A 14,901-nucleotide genomic window follows, 5' to 3' on the forward strand; every position below is an offset into this window, starting at 1 on the left:
TGCATTACTCAAGGAAAGAACCACAAGAACTTTTTCTGCTTGTTGTGATCGCACGAACCCAAGTTTACTTGGGCGTGGCGATTCCTAATCGTGTTTGTTGAAGAGTGACAAGAATCCCAAGAAAGAAGGGCTTGTCCAGCCTCCCCTTGTGTCTCTTTTCACTCATTGAGAGCGGACCGTGCACTTAGTGGCCGGCCAATCAACGTGAGGTGGAAAAAAGCAACCTTGGTGTGAGCACAAGGCCGCCAAGGGGTGCGCCCGCAGAAAAAGGTAGAACTCGGGTGAAGAGAAGATCCTTCTCCAACGCGATTTGCAAGCGAAAGAACACCTCAAGAACCCTAGATTCTCACGAATCAAAGACCTCAAGAACCCCAAGAACCCCAAGAACCCAAGTTCCTCGTGAACTTAAGAACCCAAGACCCCCAAGTACCCACAAGAACCCACGACTTCAGAATGATCATCACTCGAAGCGGAATGGATACTTCACTTGGAAGTGATGAGCATGAGAGAGGCGAAGAAGAATTTTCTCACCAGGAGGTTTTTCTGACCCTTCCCCATCTACGACACCGATTGCACTAACTCCTATGGAGGCTTTCGACAAGAGGATGATTGACAAGAAGTTAGAAGACAAAGCAAGAGATGCCAAACAAAAAGCAGAAATAGAGCGTGACCATGAAGAAAAGATGGCAGCCATAGAGCGTCAGTACCAAGAAAGAATGGCAACCATAGCGCGTAAGAGCGAGCAAGCACGCTTGGAAGCCAAAGCAAGAGAAGCAGAAATGGATTGCAGACACGCAAAAGACAAAGCAGAAAGAAAAGCAATACAAGAACAGAGCGACCGACAAAACACAGAGTTTTGGCGACTATTCTCAAGTACAAGCGTACTTTGCACAAAATCACGGAAAGGAGACTGTCTCAGTCTCTTCTTCTCCAAAGCATGACACACAGGATTTGCATGATTGTGTGAAGCATGATGATGATTTGATTGACAATGACTTGCATGATGATTTGAAGCACAATGATAAGCATGATGATTTGGATGCCAATGACAAGCATGATGATTTGCATGATCAAGATGTGATTTCTCACAAGCATGATGATTTGCATGATCAAGATGTGATTTCTCACAAGCATGATGAGTTGCATGAAGAAGATGTGATTGTTCACAAGGATTATGTGTTAGTTGATGCTTTTTCTAGCGAAGCTAACCTCATTGTAGATTCGATCAATCACCAAGAATTGATCTTGGCCTTCGAGTCAAGGTCCACAGATCCCCCACAAGAAGATTCAATAGATCCGGAAGAAGCGATCTTGGCTCTCGAGCCTTGGTCCAAAGAACCATCGCAGGAAGTATTATGTGTTCGCATGATTGGTACGCACGCATTGTTCGAGTGTTTCATTCGTGAAGGTTTCCTGTATTTTAGTCAACATCGTTATGTGATCCCTTTTCCTAGGCATGACATATTGTATGTTGAGCACGTTTCTCTCATGGATGAGCACGAATGTATGCGGATTGTTCATGAAAAGTTGAAAAGTTTGTATGTCAGGAAGTCACATTCCATGTCTCTTCCTTGGCATGACACAGTTTCCGAAAGAGCACATGATAGTATGAGCACCAAGCATGGGCATTTCCATTGTGATTTGCCACAGTTGATTGATTTCGATCAAACAAAAAAGATTCGATTGCATTGTTTGCATGTGTTTGATCAACGGTTTGTCACTCCGTCTCTATGTTCATCTACATTGCATACACAGTCTTTAGAGAAGACAAGATTTTTTCCATTCACTTTACATAGAATGGGTATGTTCATGTTTTTGTGTTGGAAATGGTTTCAAGAATTTTCAGCCATGGAGATTCTTGAAGAAGAAAGAAGCATGACTAAAGACAAAGTTGAAGCATCGAAGGAGCCACAGAAGACTGTGTCTTTTTTGGCGCGGCCCAAAGAAGCAAGTGTTGCAGACTTTTATGAAGTTCAAGTACCGCTCGACCCACACAGCAGAGTGGGCCGGCGAAGAGTCCTTTCCAGGATTCCGGATGCTGTTGGCGATCTCCCTTGACGCCATACAGTTCGGTACCAGTACCTCACTTTGAAAAGGAGGGGATGTCACGTGAGACATCCCAACCCTATGTGTCCGTGGACAAGCTACACCACAGCAGTGTTCAGTCAGTTCAATCAAGTCTAGATTAGCAATGATCTGGCACTTTTGTGAGTCTATTCGTAGACCGTGCATGCCCAGTCACTTAGCATAGATGCATATCCTCCGGTTGCACACAGAATGATCATCGGAATTCCCATCAGAATCCATTAGCATCAGTTAGGGGAATTTTCCAGTGCATTTAGCCTATTTTCCTATTTATTGATATTTTCACTTATTATTTTTAAGTCACTTTCCAACAAAAGTAGGTAGGGCAATTTTGCTAAGTTAATATATAAGCAAACCCAAGTTAGCACTTTCTGGCAGAAGAGGCAGCAGGAGCACCTTGCTCAACAGGCAACTTCTCAGCAAGACCAACCCCCGCGACTACTCGGGCGTTTTCTCCACAGAAGACCTAGCATTTTTGCATCAGATCAGCCTTGGCGATTTGTGCACAGCAGATCAGCCCCGGCGCCATCACGACACAGCAAATCAGCCTGTGGTTTTTGCATTTGCAGAACCCCGGTGACAGAAGGACCAATTTCAGCCCCTGGCGTTTTTGGATTTCAGCAGCAAATTAAGCGTTTTTGCATTTGCAGAACCCCGACGGCAGAAGGACCAATTTCAGCCCTTGGCATTTTTGGATTTCAGCAGCAAATTAAGACCGGCATCATTCACCTAAAGTGTAGCAGATTCAGCCCGTAAAGACCATCAGTTTTCAGCCCTAAGAAACCTCATTTTTCAGCCAAGAAAACGCAGCCAAAACAGTCATTTTCAGCCACCGAAACAGTCCCCAAAATTCAGCAATTAGAAGATCTCAGATTTCAACCATCGTCATCGTCGTCGTCATCGTCGTCGTCACCGTCGTCGTCATCGGCATGGACCAAGTTGCATAGTCCATTGCATACGCATTGTACACCTTTGTGCAATCAAAGAATAGACCACTCTCGCCGACGAGAGTGGGGCCTTCGGAGGAGGGTTTTACAACCTCTCGGGTGTCGTATCTCTTCTCTCTCCTTCTCTCAATCTCATTCACTTGCACGCACAATCCACTCACTTTGTTCGTGACCACAGCACTCTACAAGACGGAAAGCTCTCTCTTTCCCTAAAGAACTAAAAGGAACCTTGAGCAATAAAGATCACTAATCTTGAGGAAATACAACATTCATTCCGCTGCACCTAACACGCGAGAAGAAGGATTCGATTTCCCTGTAGAAGAGAAATCAGTCGTGCTTTGATACCACTGTCACACGCTTGAGCACCCCAAGTCGAGAATTAGACACGACACACGAGAAAATCACTTAAAATACTTCACTACTTTAAAATCACAGTTTACTTTGGTCGACACGGCATGGCATAGTTCCATGCCCAGAGAGATTGGCCCCAAAGACTGACACACCTTTCTATATTTCTTTTATATTAATCTTTGAGCAAAGTACAACTCCCACAGGGTCCTCTGCTCTCAAACTCTACATCCAGATAGCAATTTGGTGGTTTCATTGATTATGTTCCTAGTAAAGCTAACCCCATCGCAGATACGATCAGTCACGCATAGCATATCTCTTGGCTCTCGAAGTCCACAATACCCATTCAAGAAGTATCTTTTGTTCGCATGGAAAGTCAATTTTCATTTGTCGAGTCTCGCATTCGTGACCATCTCTTATATTTTCGTCACTGTCTTTGTGTGTCACCTTTTCATAGGAAAGCCATATTGTACGATGTACATGATTCACTAACGGATAAGCGAAGCAGTATGAACCGCATTCTAGAAAAGATAGAAAGTTTGCACTCTAGGAATCCACAATGTTTCACGATTGTAAGTCATGTCAGTCAATTTTGCATGCTCATTCACTAGCAAGACACGATCACAACAAAAGCACTAGCTCGATTGTCCACTAAGCATTGGTATTCCCTTTATGGTTTTCCACAATCGATAGTATTAGGAAGAAATGTCAAGTTTAGATCACAGTTTTGGCATATATTCGTTGAAAGGTTTGACACTCAGTCACATTTTTCATCTGCATTCCATCCACACTCATTAAAGAAGCATATCCTTTTACAATCACCAAAAAGTAATAGATGTGTCTATGAGATGTGGTTGCAGTCGATTCAAGGAGATCCCCCGATGGAGATTCTTGAAGATGAACCTGAGATCATAGACAAAGTTGAAGACATGGAGCCGAAGAAGATTCTTCTCCATCGCATTCAACCCAGCTTAAGTATTATCTGCATGTGAATCAACTCTTATTCATAGTTCATCAACTTATTAATAAATGACATTTTTGCACCATTTCAGAAATCGAGGCATTTTTGGGAGGCATTGCCCTACCCAGCTTTTATCCCATATATAAGTGACCCTAGGGGTCACTTCTCCGCAGTAAGTCAGTACCTGCAATAACTCAGCAGCAGCTCTGGTGTTTTTGCACCAAATCAGCCAGCGTTCTCAGATTTCCGCACCAGATCAGCCAGTGTTTCCAGATTTTCGCCGGAGTACTAGATCAGTCAGCATTTTCAGATTTAGCTATCAGATCAGTCAGTGATTTCAGTTTTCAGCCCAACGTCGACATCGGCGTTAGAAAATCACCCCATAGCCACCTCGTCGTTCGCAGATCCCATCAGTCCCATTAGCGTCTTTTGCAATTCAGCCCTTAACCAAGCATCTAAACCAAGTTCCCATCAGCATAGGACCATTGTATCAGCATTTGTGCAATCTAAAAGAAATATTGCTCTTATCAATAGAGAGGGGGGGCCCTTGGAGGGGGGTTTGGGACCCCATTTGGTGTTGGTCTTCTCTCTCTCTCTCTCTCTCTCTCTCTCTCTCTCTCTCTCTCTCTCTCTCTCTCTCTTTATCACTCACAGCACTTTCACTCACAGTTTTCATTCTGTCTCTCGCTCTAGTCTATTGTACAATTTTCATGAAGTCAAAAGGGGGGCTCTCTCTCCCCTTCAGTAAAAGGAACCTTGAGTAGGCACTGAGCATCTGAGCATTCACCATCCATCACTTCGGCTACACATTACATCCTATCTTCATACGGGGGCTCCTGCCGTGACGTGGACTGAGACAATGGTTACCTTGGAGTGTACTTATTAGGATACCTTTATTTCAGAGGGGACTTAGTATCTTCAGATGACTTCTAGTGCTTTGTTCAATGGAGTCTTGACTCTTCTCGTCTTTGGTTTCCTTGGCTGTTGCTTGATGCTTTTGGTGGTGTGCATTATCCCATAGTGCAATTAGTATCATGGCAGATGTCTTCTTGAGCCATTTTGACAAATGTACTTTTGAGCCATTGTGGCGGTTGCTTGGTCTTGTTGGGTGTGATGGTTACTCTTCTTAATGCATCCGACCAAAAGTTCCTCTATTTTGTCTTCCAAATTGATCGATAGAGGCTGTTCCCTTCTAGACCCACCTACTTCCTTTATCCTTAGATTGGCATGGAGTTTCATACAAGTGGATAGTGGTCCTCCTTGAACTAGCAACTAGTTGCAATTAGCTTAAGCATTCTTTTCACAACAAGGGAGACAGTTTTTTCTCTTCTCCTAGTTATTAGTTCCATGATCCACCTATATCTTTTATCAGAGTCACCTATCTTGGGTGATGCAGTTGCACAAATAGAGACTGTTGGAGAGTTGTGGCAATCATCCATAGTCCAAATGCTCTCTCTTCAGAGGGGGATGTGAAGCCAGCTTGGGAGTCAATCTCGGGAACTACTTCCTTCTAGATCCTGTGATTCCATGTGTAGCAAACACAATCAACAGTCTATCTGGTGGCTTTCTATGTAGCCCCTTGTTTTTTCCGGCAGCATCTGATGTTCCATTTAACTTAAAAATTTAACCAATTACTGCTTCCTAGCAAGCAACATCAACAGAATGTCTAATGAAGCGTCATCACCATAAATCAAGCATTGACAACAGCATCTTAGTCCAGGCATTTCTTTCCAATTCCTCACAGAAAACAACAATTTCTGATACTGGCCTCTTGCCACTGGTAAATATAATGGTTTTGGAAGAAGGTAAAATACAGACACTCCCTAAAACCCAAATAAGAAAATCCTGTTTCTTCCTTCTTTCTGGACCTACTGCCCCCAGTAAACATCTTCCATCCGTTCCTTCCAAATACTTTCATTTGCTTATTGAAAACGATTTGCATCCAATTCCTCTTATGGGTAAAGTGCACACTATTTATCCATACAGCATCCACCTATACCTGGTAAGAGCCATTCTAAACTGCTGAAAAAATTTGGAGAACAAACGACACTGATGCACTCCATCAATGTAAACTGTTTACACAAAACTTATATACAAGACTTAGCCAGGCAAGCCTATCAACCATAGCCACCCCAACATATAAAATTGAGAACGCAAACCTGATAGCAAGGGAGCTGGTGGTAAGCTATCTGGAACATTGGCATGTGCAATGGGTGTAACCAGTGGTACTGCACAGAAAGTTTACATCAACAAATCACAAAGCACCAGCCGCTAAATCATTTGAAAAACAAGCTCCAAAGAACCGCATTCTTAAGACATGGAGCTCACCTATGTTTATGGGCAGGTAATAAACCTGGTTAGTGTAAATCACATTCTCATTGGTGATGTTATTCAATACAACAATGGAAGGAATGGATGACTCAAACCGAGAAGCAAGTGTGTTGAGAGTGTCATGGCTCTGCACGAGATAGCTGAGCAGATAACCATACTCTCGAGTGTTGTCTAGGCAGCCGCACAAAAGCGAGATGTGAACAGTGCGGCCAGGAGTAACAGGCAATGTTGTGTTAGGAGCCCATGCCAGATGAGCATACACCCGGGAGATAACAGTGGCAAGGTTGGAGGCGGATGTGTCGTTATAGGAGGCATTGGCCAGGTAAACTGAGGAGATGCAGGAGCAGTTAACACGAATGAAGAGACCCTGTGCATCAAGGCTTGCATGGCGGGGATCAAGCATCAGATCATGGTGACCCACATTAAAGAGAGCCGCCACGTCTGCCTTGGACTCATTCGAGCTGAGCAGGTAATAGAGATAGGCAGAACACACCCTGTTGGGATCACTGCAGTGCAAAGGGCGGCTGATCTGGGCGCCCACCCCATGCCCGGCAATGGAAACCGTAAGTAGTATTAACAACACCAACCAGCCTTCTGCGGCCATTCTCCCTCCAGCTTTACCTTGGAACAGACAATGTAGCTTCTGCCAAGCCTGCGAGAAGAGTGGCTTCACCTCAGCAACAGTTTTCCTTGCAAGTTCTCTGTTCAGAGAAACCCATAACCTTTTCACTTAGTCACCGTCCTTGTAAAATGCTTGCAGGCCCTCGCTCATGACGTGGTCACCCCTCAGCAGTCATGGCGTGCAATCGACTTGGGTACTAGGATGCGTCTAGCAGTGACAAGAGCGTGTGTGTGCTTCGGCGGTCAAGGCAGAGTAGAAATTGCAGAGACCAGCTGTGGTCAGTAATTTGGAATGAGGGAATAAGGCGCCATGCAGCTGCAGGGGCAGAGCCTGGAGATACAGGCTGGCTTGCTGCTCTCATTGTGTGTGTGTATGTGAGAGAGAGAGAGAGAGAGAGAGAGAGAGCGAGCTAGAGCGCATTTATTTTTGTTGCAAAAGCAGTGTGCGCGCGCGGGCGTGTGTGAGAGAGACAGTCTGACAGAGGGAAGGCCTCGTCACTAATTGACACCTTCATTTTTTTAGAAGGGATCTACGACTGAAAATCGGCATCGCTTTTCGGCGAAGATCACAGCAGTGTGAACTAAGATCGTGACGGGCAGCTAGGACCACACAATATAATGCTATCATTCTCCATGTCTTTCAAAACACGCGAATAGTGTAGCGGTAAAATGGTGATATTGGGAGGGGGAGGATCCGGAGTCGAATCCCATCACCACACACCCTTCTTTTTTCCTCCATAGGAATCGAACGGCCCACAATGAACAATCATCTGGGATCGTAGATCTCCTCTTCAAAATGAGGATGTCAAATAGAGACGTGGGAAGGGGGCGCGGGGGGGGGGGGGGTTGTATTTAAGGGCTGGGTTCACATTGGGGAGGCAATAGAAACTTTTTTCAAGTGGAAGAGTTGCAAAATGCACACTTCTGCCACCCATTTGTTCACATAGAGGTTGTAACAAAAAATGACTATTTTCTTCCACCGTCGGGGAGGCAATAGAAACTTTTTTCAAGTGGAAGAGTTGCAAAATGCACACTTCTGCCACCCATTTGTTCACATAGAGGTTGTAACAAAAAATGACTATTTTCTTCCACCGTCTACTGTGAACATCGGGAGACGGTGGAACAAAGAGTGTATTACATGAAGCCCCGGTCATGGGGTCCACGGTGAGGAACTTTGAACGGGAATCATTAGGGTAGAGGGGCTAGTATAGAGACACCTAACTTGGGAGGGATGCAAGGAGCTAGAAATTTGAGCAATTTTTGGGTTAAGGAAACTACCCTGAGACCACCAACAACCAAGGGGAGCTAAATCTGACTTGGGGTTGCCACCAAGGAGGAAGCCCTGCCACAACTGACCCCTTGACCACCAAACCAGAGCACCTATACCAGACTGCTAACAGTGGAAACAAATAGAATCATCTTTTCTTCTTATTCTGCCTAAGCAACTGACAATACGAGTTGTGTTACCCTTGATCTTAGCAATATGGATGGCGAGGTCTATTTTTTAATGTCATGAGCACTAGCTTCAATTGGCTCAGGCTGACAAGACTAGACGTTTGTGGCTCAACCATAGAGTTATCCATCAGTTGAGGTATGTCTTTCATTTCCACGGTCGGACTCTCAAACTCTTTGCTAATTTCATAGCAACAAGTGGAGGTGAGATGGTGACATGGAAGTGAAGGTTAGTGAGTTTTCAAATAAGTTTTTTGAATTATGTGTAACAAATTTGGGGGTGAGAGGAGAGACCAACCTACCCCTTTTGCATGCGACTCTTGGATTCTTTCTTGTGGTGGAAACTGTCGAGAGAGTGGATGGTCAGTTACTAGCAACAAACCAATCCCACTTCTTTAGGAATCCAATCTTGGGTGAACACATGGAGGCCCTCATCCTATCACGGATCCTAATTAAACCCCCTCTCCTACCTACCCCATCTAGGTACGTCAATCTGCAATCCTTCTTCTCACGAAACTTCTTGCCACAATAACTCTAGAGCCTTCTCAGAATGTCTACCATCACCTTTGATTCTTCCTTGAGCACTGTCGTCGTTGTGCCTCCCTCGTAACCCTCAACTTTCTGCTTTATGCCTCCTTTATCAGTGCCTTCTCGAGTCTTAAACTTATACTGTTTCGCTTGAGAGAGAGAGAAAGAGAGGAGACGATGAGGTCCTCTACTGCAAGAACTGCTAAAGACAGTAATCCAAGCTACTCTGTGGCGCATGCGGATCCTTGCAAGGAGCCATCAAATAAGTAATGTGCGCATCTCTTGTGGTTGTGTTTGTAGGGAGTGTGTAGAGGAGCAAGGAATGTGCATTACAACGTTTTGATGACGAGTTTTCAAAAGAGCGTATGGCTTCAGATCAAGTGATTACTGTTTTTTTGCATCTTGATTTCAGCTGCCAAGATGACGTCTGCAAATGTTTAATGTTCTACTCCTCATGAATTTGCAAACAGCCTCCTTAGGTGTCAGATACAATTTTGGGTAGGAACGTAGGTAAAACAGGTTGCACAAGTCTTTACTTTGTCCTCATGAATTTTCAAACAATAGTTTTAGGTGTCAAATCCACTTCTGAGCGTCTAGATTACCCTAGGCATCTAAGCTATCATTGGTAAGGCAACGATGACCTACATGCACTTTGTTGTTGGCACGACACGGCTTATAGGAGAAAAAGGGAGCTTGACATGATTGCCCACATTTACATGCACTCTAGGTGGCATTGTCAAGAATACTTTGCACCCATCCATTCCAAATTGGTGTGATCTTGGTTGTTGGAGGAGTTTAATGGAGAGATTCAAGTCTTGCAATCCATCAGGAAGACTAGCTTTTACCGAGGTTGCCAGAGAATTGAGGGATATTGCTGCAACAATGAACCTGAAGTGAAGTAATATGTTAGAGTGTGAGAGGTGCTTCATTTTGTGCATACATTGTTGGGCAATTTCACCTTACAATTGAGGCTTTTTGAGGAAAGGCAACAACACATTTCCATGACAGGGTATACTCTCTATTAGCAGCTAAAACAAGTTTTCATTTATCTCAATTGCTAGTGCTAAATTTTGTGTGTAGAGATGCAAATATTTATAGTGCGTGAATGGAAGATTTTGGAGACATGTTGGGGAAATTCTATGTGCGCAGGCCACAACTACATTTTTGTTTATAGCATCCTACCTCGTGTAAAAGGGAGTCTGAACACTAATCAAGCAGCAAGTGTGAAGGACTTTATTCCATGGTGACTTTTCATGCATGTGATCTCTGCAACTATTGATACATGACCTGCAAACATGTTTGCAGTAGTAGCTTAAGCCTTGCTCTTGGTTGCTTTGCATATTTGAGCTTTCAAAGAATTGACACTCCTATTTTCTAAGTGCAACAACTCACAAAGTCGTTCCAACTTTCTCTACTAGCAGGGAAATGAAATTGTTGTTTCGTGTGGAAGGAGCTTTCTTGTGTATATTGACTCAAAAGGTCTAGGCAAGCCGAGTCTGATTTGTATGATCCATCTTATTCACATGCATATTAAGAATCTATAGTTGTAATGTGGAAATAATAACTCGTTTGTGATGCGTGCAGGTTGTGTCTAAAGTTATAAGTAAAGTATGAAAAATTGCTTACGTACGAAGAGTTTGATGTGAGTGATGCAACTTTTATGTTATAAGTGCAGCGTTAGCAAGGTCTTACTCAGTTGTGGGCTAGGTGAGGAATACTCTTTCCCTCAGTCAGCAATCATGATGCTGTCTCCAATCATTCTATTGAAGTATTTAAAAACATTTGTAAAGATTCATCAAAAAAATACTATTTAACCTTCAAAAATTAACATCTAACTTACGATGTGAGAGCTTCAGATGACACACAAGCTTGTAGCTCGTTGTCTTTAATATAGTCAAGAAAGGCTTATGTGGGAAAGAATACATGGCTTATGACTTGGGAATTTTCTTGTGTTGCATAGCTCAAAATTACATATCGTAAAAGAGAACATAGTTTGTAACATCATAGTGACGTAACTTCAAAAGAGGGAAGTTGTGTGTAAGTAACAAAACCACATCACATTGGGAAGGCTGAGGGAACAAAAAATTTGGCCTATGAAAAAGTAAACTTGTTTACAGAATGGTGTTCAAGAAAGAAGTGTGTTTGGCTTGCCTAAATCTTTTTAGCTTCTCCAGTTGATGCTTTCGTGCCATGGCATGGTATGGTTGGTCAACGTGCAATGGCCTTAAGTACAAACCTTTGAGTGAGCCCTTTTCCTACAGGATCAAGCGGAATATGCCTTCAGAAAACTGTTGTTGTGCCTCCCAATCTTTCCTAAAAAGTTTTGCTCGGCGGGCGTCTACTCTTCATTGATGTGTAGCCTCCTTATCTGCAAAGGATCGTTGGCATTTCTTTTCTTTTTCTATTCGCTTTTCCTCCTTTGCTTGGCTATCTCTTCCTTCTTTGCCTTCATGCTCTCAATGTACTGAGTGGATGTGAGAATCAAATTGTTTGTGTAATTGACAAAAGCTTCTCTATTTGCTTGTCTTACACACACTTTTGACATTGGGACACGTAGAAGATCAATAATCCGATTTTTCTCTTGAAAATCTATCTCTGTATCCGTCGAAAGAGTATTGATGTTTTCATTGAAAACTAATTTTCCTGGCGCTAGCCTTCATGTTGTATTGGAGATGGTCGGTGCCTTGACAAAGATGTTTGGCAAATCTCACATTCATCTTCATTTCCATTAGTGATTCTTGTGCATTCGAGGTTCTGCAAAATTTTTCATTTTGTCCTACCAAAATGTCCATGTAATCTCAAATTTGGTCAGCTTCCTTGAGGTTTGTGAAGCTCATCCCATGTGCCATTGCATTGTGTAGAGATTCAGATTTCTCTTCTTGTTGGAGTTGATCTTCCATGCTATTTAGAGCTAGAATTGCTTCATCATCGTTGGCTTCATCCATTTGTGTACTTGGAACTTGGGGAATATCTCCATCATTAGCAATTGCTACCTCCTCCACGAGGTTGATGTGATTGCATGGCATGTTGTCAAATTTTACTGATGTTGCGTGGAGCAACCATATCCTCGTTGCTCTGAATCCCACCTTGATGTTGGTTTTGGTTAAAGAGGACCATATAGCTTTGCCACATTACTTGCTAGCTCGGAGTTGGTAGCTTGCATAGATGTTGTCTTTTGCTGCCATATATCTCTTTCTTTTTGGCATGAACTTTGAGAGATTTGAATACAGACACATCAAGTGGTTGAAGCTTATGTGAAGTATGGGCATGTAAAGCGATGATGTCGATACCTTTCTCATGTGCCTTAGCTACCACCTCCAAGGAAACACGACTCCCATGGCCATCAAGTATGAGAAGATGCTTATGTTCTTTGCCTATAGTCCTCTCACTTGCTTTCTCATAATGCTCAATCCATGCTTGAAAAAGCTCCCCTGTCATCCAAGGTTTTCTTTGTACAGCCATTGTTGTTCCTTCTTTGTAATTTTGGATGTAATCGTTGTGGAGTGCACGTGTGTTCGGAGTTGGTAGCTTGCATAGATGTTGTCTTCTGCTGCCATATATCTCTTTCTTTTTGGCATGAACTTTGAGAGATTTGAATACAGACACATCAAGTGGTTGAAGCTTATGTGAAGTATGGGCATGTAAAGTGATGATGTCGATACCTTTCTCATGTGCCTTAGCTACCATCTCCAAGAAAACACAACTCCCATGGCCATCAAGTATGAGAAGATGCCTATGTTCTTTGCCTATAGTCCTCTCACTTGCTTTTTCATAGTGCTCAATCCATGCTTGAAAAAGCTCCCCCGCATTCCAAGCTTTTCTTTGTACAACCATTGTTGCTCCTTCTTTGCAATTTTGGATGTAATCACTGTGGAGTGCACGTGTGTTTGCGTGTGTGCGTAGGTGCACTAGCAAGGGAAGTGTGTAAGGGGAAGTGGGGAAGAAGGAGAAACTGCACATCACAATGTGTTAGTGGAGAGGAAAGTGAGAGATCAACTCTCTCACTTTCTCTCCCTATATTGATCAGAGAAAGTAAGGGTAAGGGTGGTTTCCCACGGCCACCTGGCCTACATCCCAACAACCTCCCACTTGAAGGTCATGGTGGCCAATAGTGGCATCAGTATAGTTAGTCTATACAAAGTTGATGAAGCATCTCCTAGGCTTCATCCTATACCCATAAGTGCTATGCAATGTATAAATTGCTCTGAGGCTAGGCTCTTCATGAGAGCAACTGCGGGGTTGTCTTCAGTGTGAACCTTGACAAGCTCAATGCGCTTGCCAGCCAATGCATCTCGTGTGACATGGTATCTGACCTCTATGTGTTTCGACTTTGAGTGAAACACCAAATTCTTTGCCAAAGCAATGGAACTTTGACTATCACAATGCAGTACTAGAACCTCATGAATGCCCAAATCTCCCACTAGACGAGCTAACCATATGGCTTCCTTGCTTGCGTCAAATGCAACATGTAATGAAATTGGCCTATTTAACTTGAGAGTAGCGGAAATTAATGAGAGTACTTTTGAGAAATAACTTTGTGAGCATAACGGGTGAACATAATTGAAGATAGCAACATAATCATAGCAATTAGTTAACTTGGCATGAACAATACTTTTGCAAGAGGGAATTTAGAGAACATGACAACAGTTGAGGACCGGATTTATGTGGAGCCGGTCCCCCCTCCAATAGGCATTTGTATTATGATTTCTCCCATTAAGAGAGACTTGTTACAATACAGTCTTTGTGTTCCTTGTGACCTAGGTGATGCAATGAAGATGGAAAGCTTCATGCATCACAAACATAACATAAACTTGAAGAAATCTTTAACTATCCTAGGCCTCAGTCCCAAGACCTCAAACACCTTCGAAGGTGGAGAGAGCTAGCAGGGAATGAGGGTAGGGAAGAGGAAGAAGAAACATTTCATAGGAGAAAGAATTAGTTCCTCACTTATCATACTCTTGTTGCTAGCATACATAATAGCATAGTAATGAAGAAGAAGGAGATGGCAAGCTTAAGCATTGAAGCATGGCTCTTGGTTGGATTTGCACTCCATAGCCAAGAGTGTTGGTGTAGGCTCTCAACTTCTACTTGCTTGGAGAAGGAGAGGGAGCTCTTGCACTTTGGATAGCACACAATGAGAGTGTTTGTGAGTGTTTGTGGGTGAGTATACCCCCTAAGCAACCCCCTAGCTAGCTTGGGTCGACCCCCCCCTTGTAGCTCATGCTTGAAGCTCATTGGACCCCTCCAGGCCTAGCCAATCATAAGCAGGAGGCATTACAAGCAGTAGGGGTAGCCATGAGACAAGTGTCCCCCTTTCCCTTTTGAGAGAGAGAGAGCTAGATAAATGCTAAATCAATTAATTAAATCTCCTAAATTACTATTGTACCCCTTGGGTGGCCAACCAATAGGCTTCAGGCATCTCATGAAGGTAACATAGGTAGGGGCCTGACATGTGTCCTTGCTGCCTATTCCAGCTTGGGCCTTCCTTGTGTGTGTGAGTGTGTGTTCTCTCTCTAGCCCCTAGGAAAAGGGCTCGCCCCCCCTCTTGTAGGGATCTTTTGACTTTTGGTGCTCAAGCACCTTAGTCATCAAGCATGACTAAGCACTTGGACTAGGGTGTATTCCCAC

At 43.5% G+C, this 14,901-nt stretch overlaps 1 protein-coding gene across 3 annotated transcripts in view; it reads right to left on the reverse strand.

Annotated features, from left to right (window-relative positions):
* LYK3 (protein kinase family protein / peptidoglycan-binding LysM domain-containing protein) overlaps window positions 1–7,494 on the reverse strand; it is a 79,159-nt gene extending 71,665 nt beyond the window's left edge. For all 3 annotated transcript variants that reach the window (XM_086524766.1, XM_086524767.1, XM_086524765.1), the window contains exons 1-2: window positions 6,670–7,494; window positions 6,501–6,569 (exon numbers count right to left, since the gene is read on the reverse strand). In XM_086524766.1, coding sequence (XP_086380892.1) covers window positions 6,501–6,569; window positions 6,670–7,276 — 676 coding nt within the window. In that variant the 5' untranslated portion in view covers window positions 7,277–7,494. The remainder of the gene's footprint in view (window positions 1–6,500; window positions 6,570–6,669) is intronic.
* Between the last annotated feature and the right edge of the window lie 7,407 nt (window positions 7,495–14,901).

Source organism: Adiantum capillus-veneris, chromosome 12 (assembly GCF_014529385.1).
Source record: "Adiantum capillus-veneris isolate H3 chromosome 12, ASM1452938v2, whole genome shotgun sequence".
NCBI lineage: Eukaryota > Viridiplantae > Streptophyta > Polypodiopsida > Polypodiales > Pteridaceae > Adiantum > Adiantum capillus-veneris.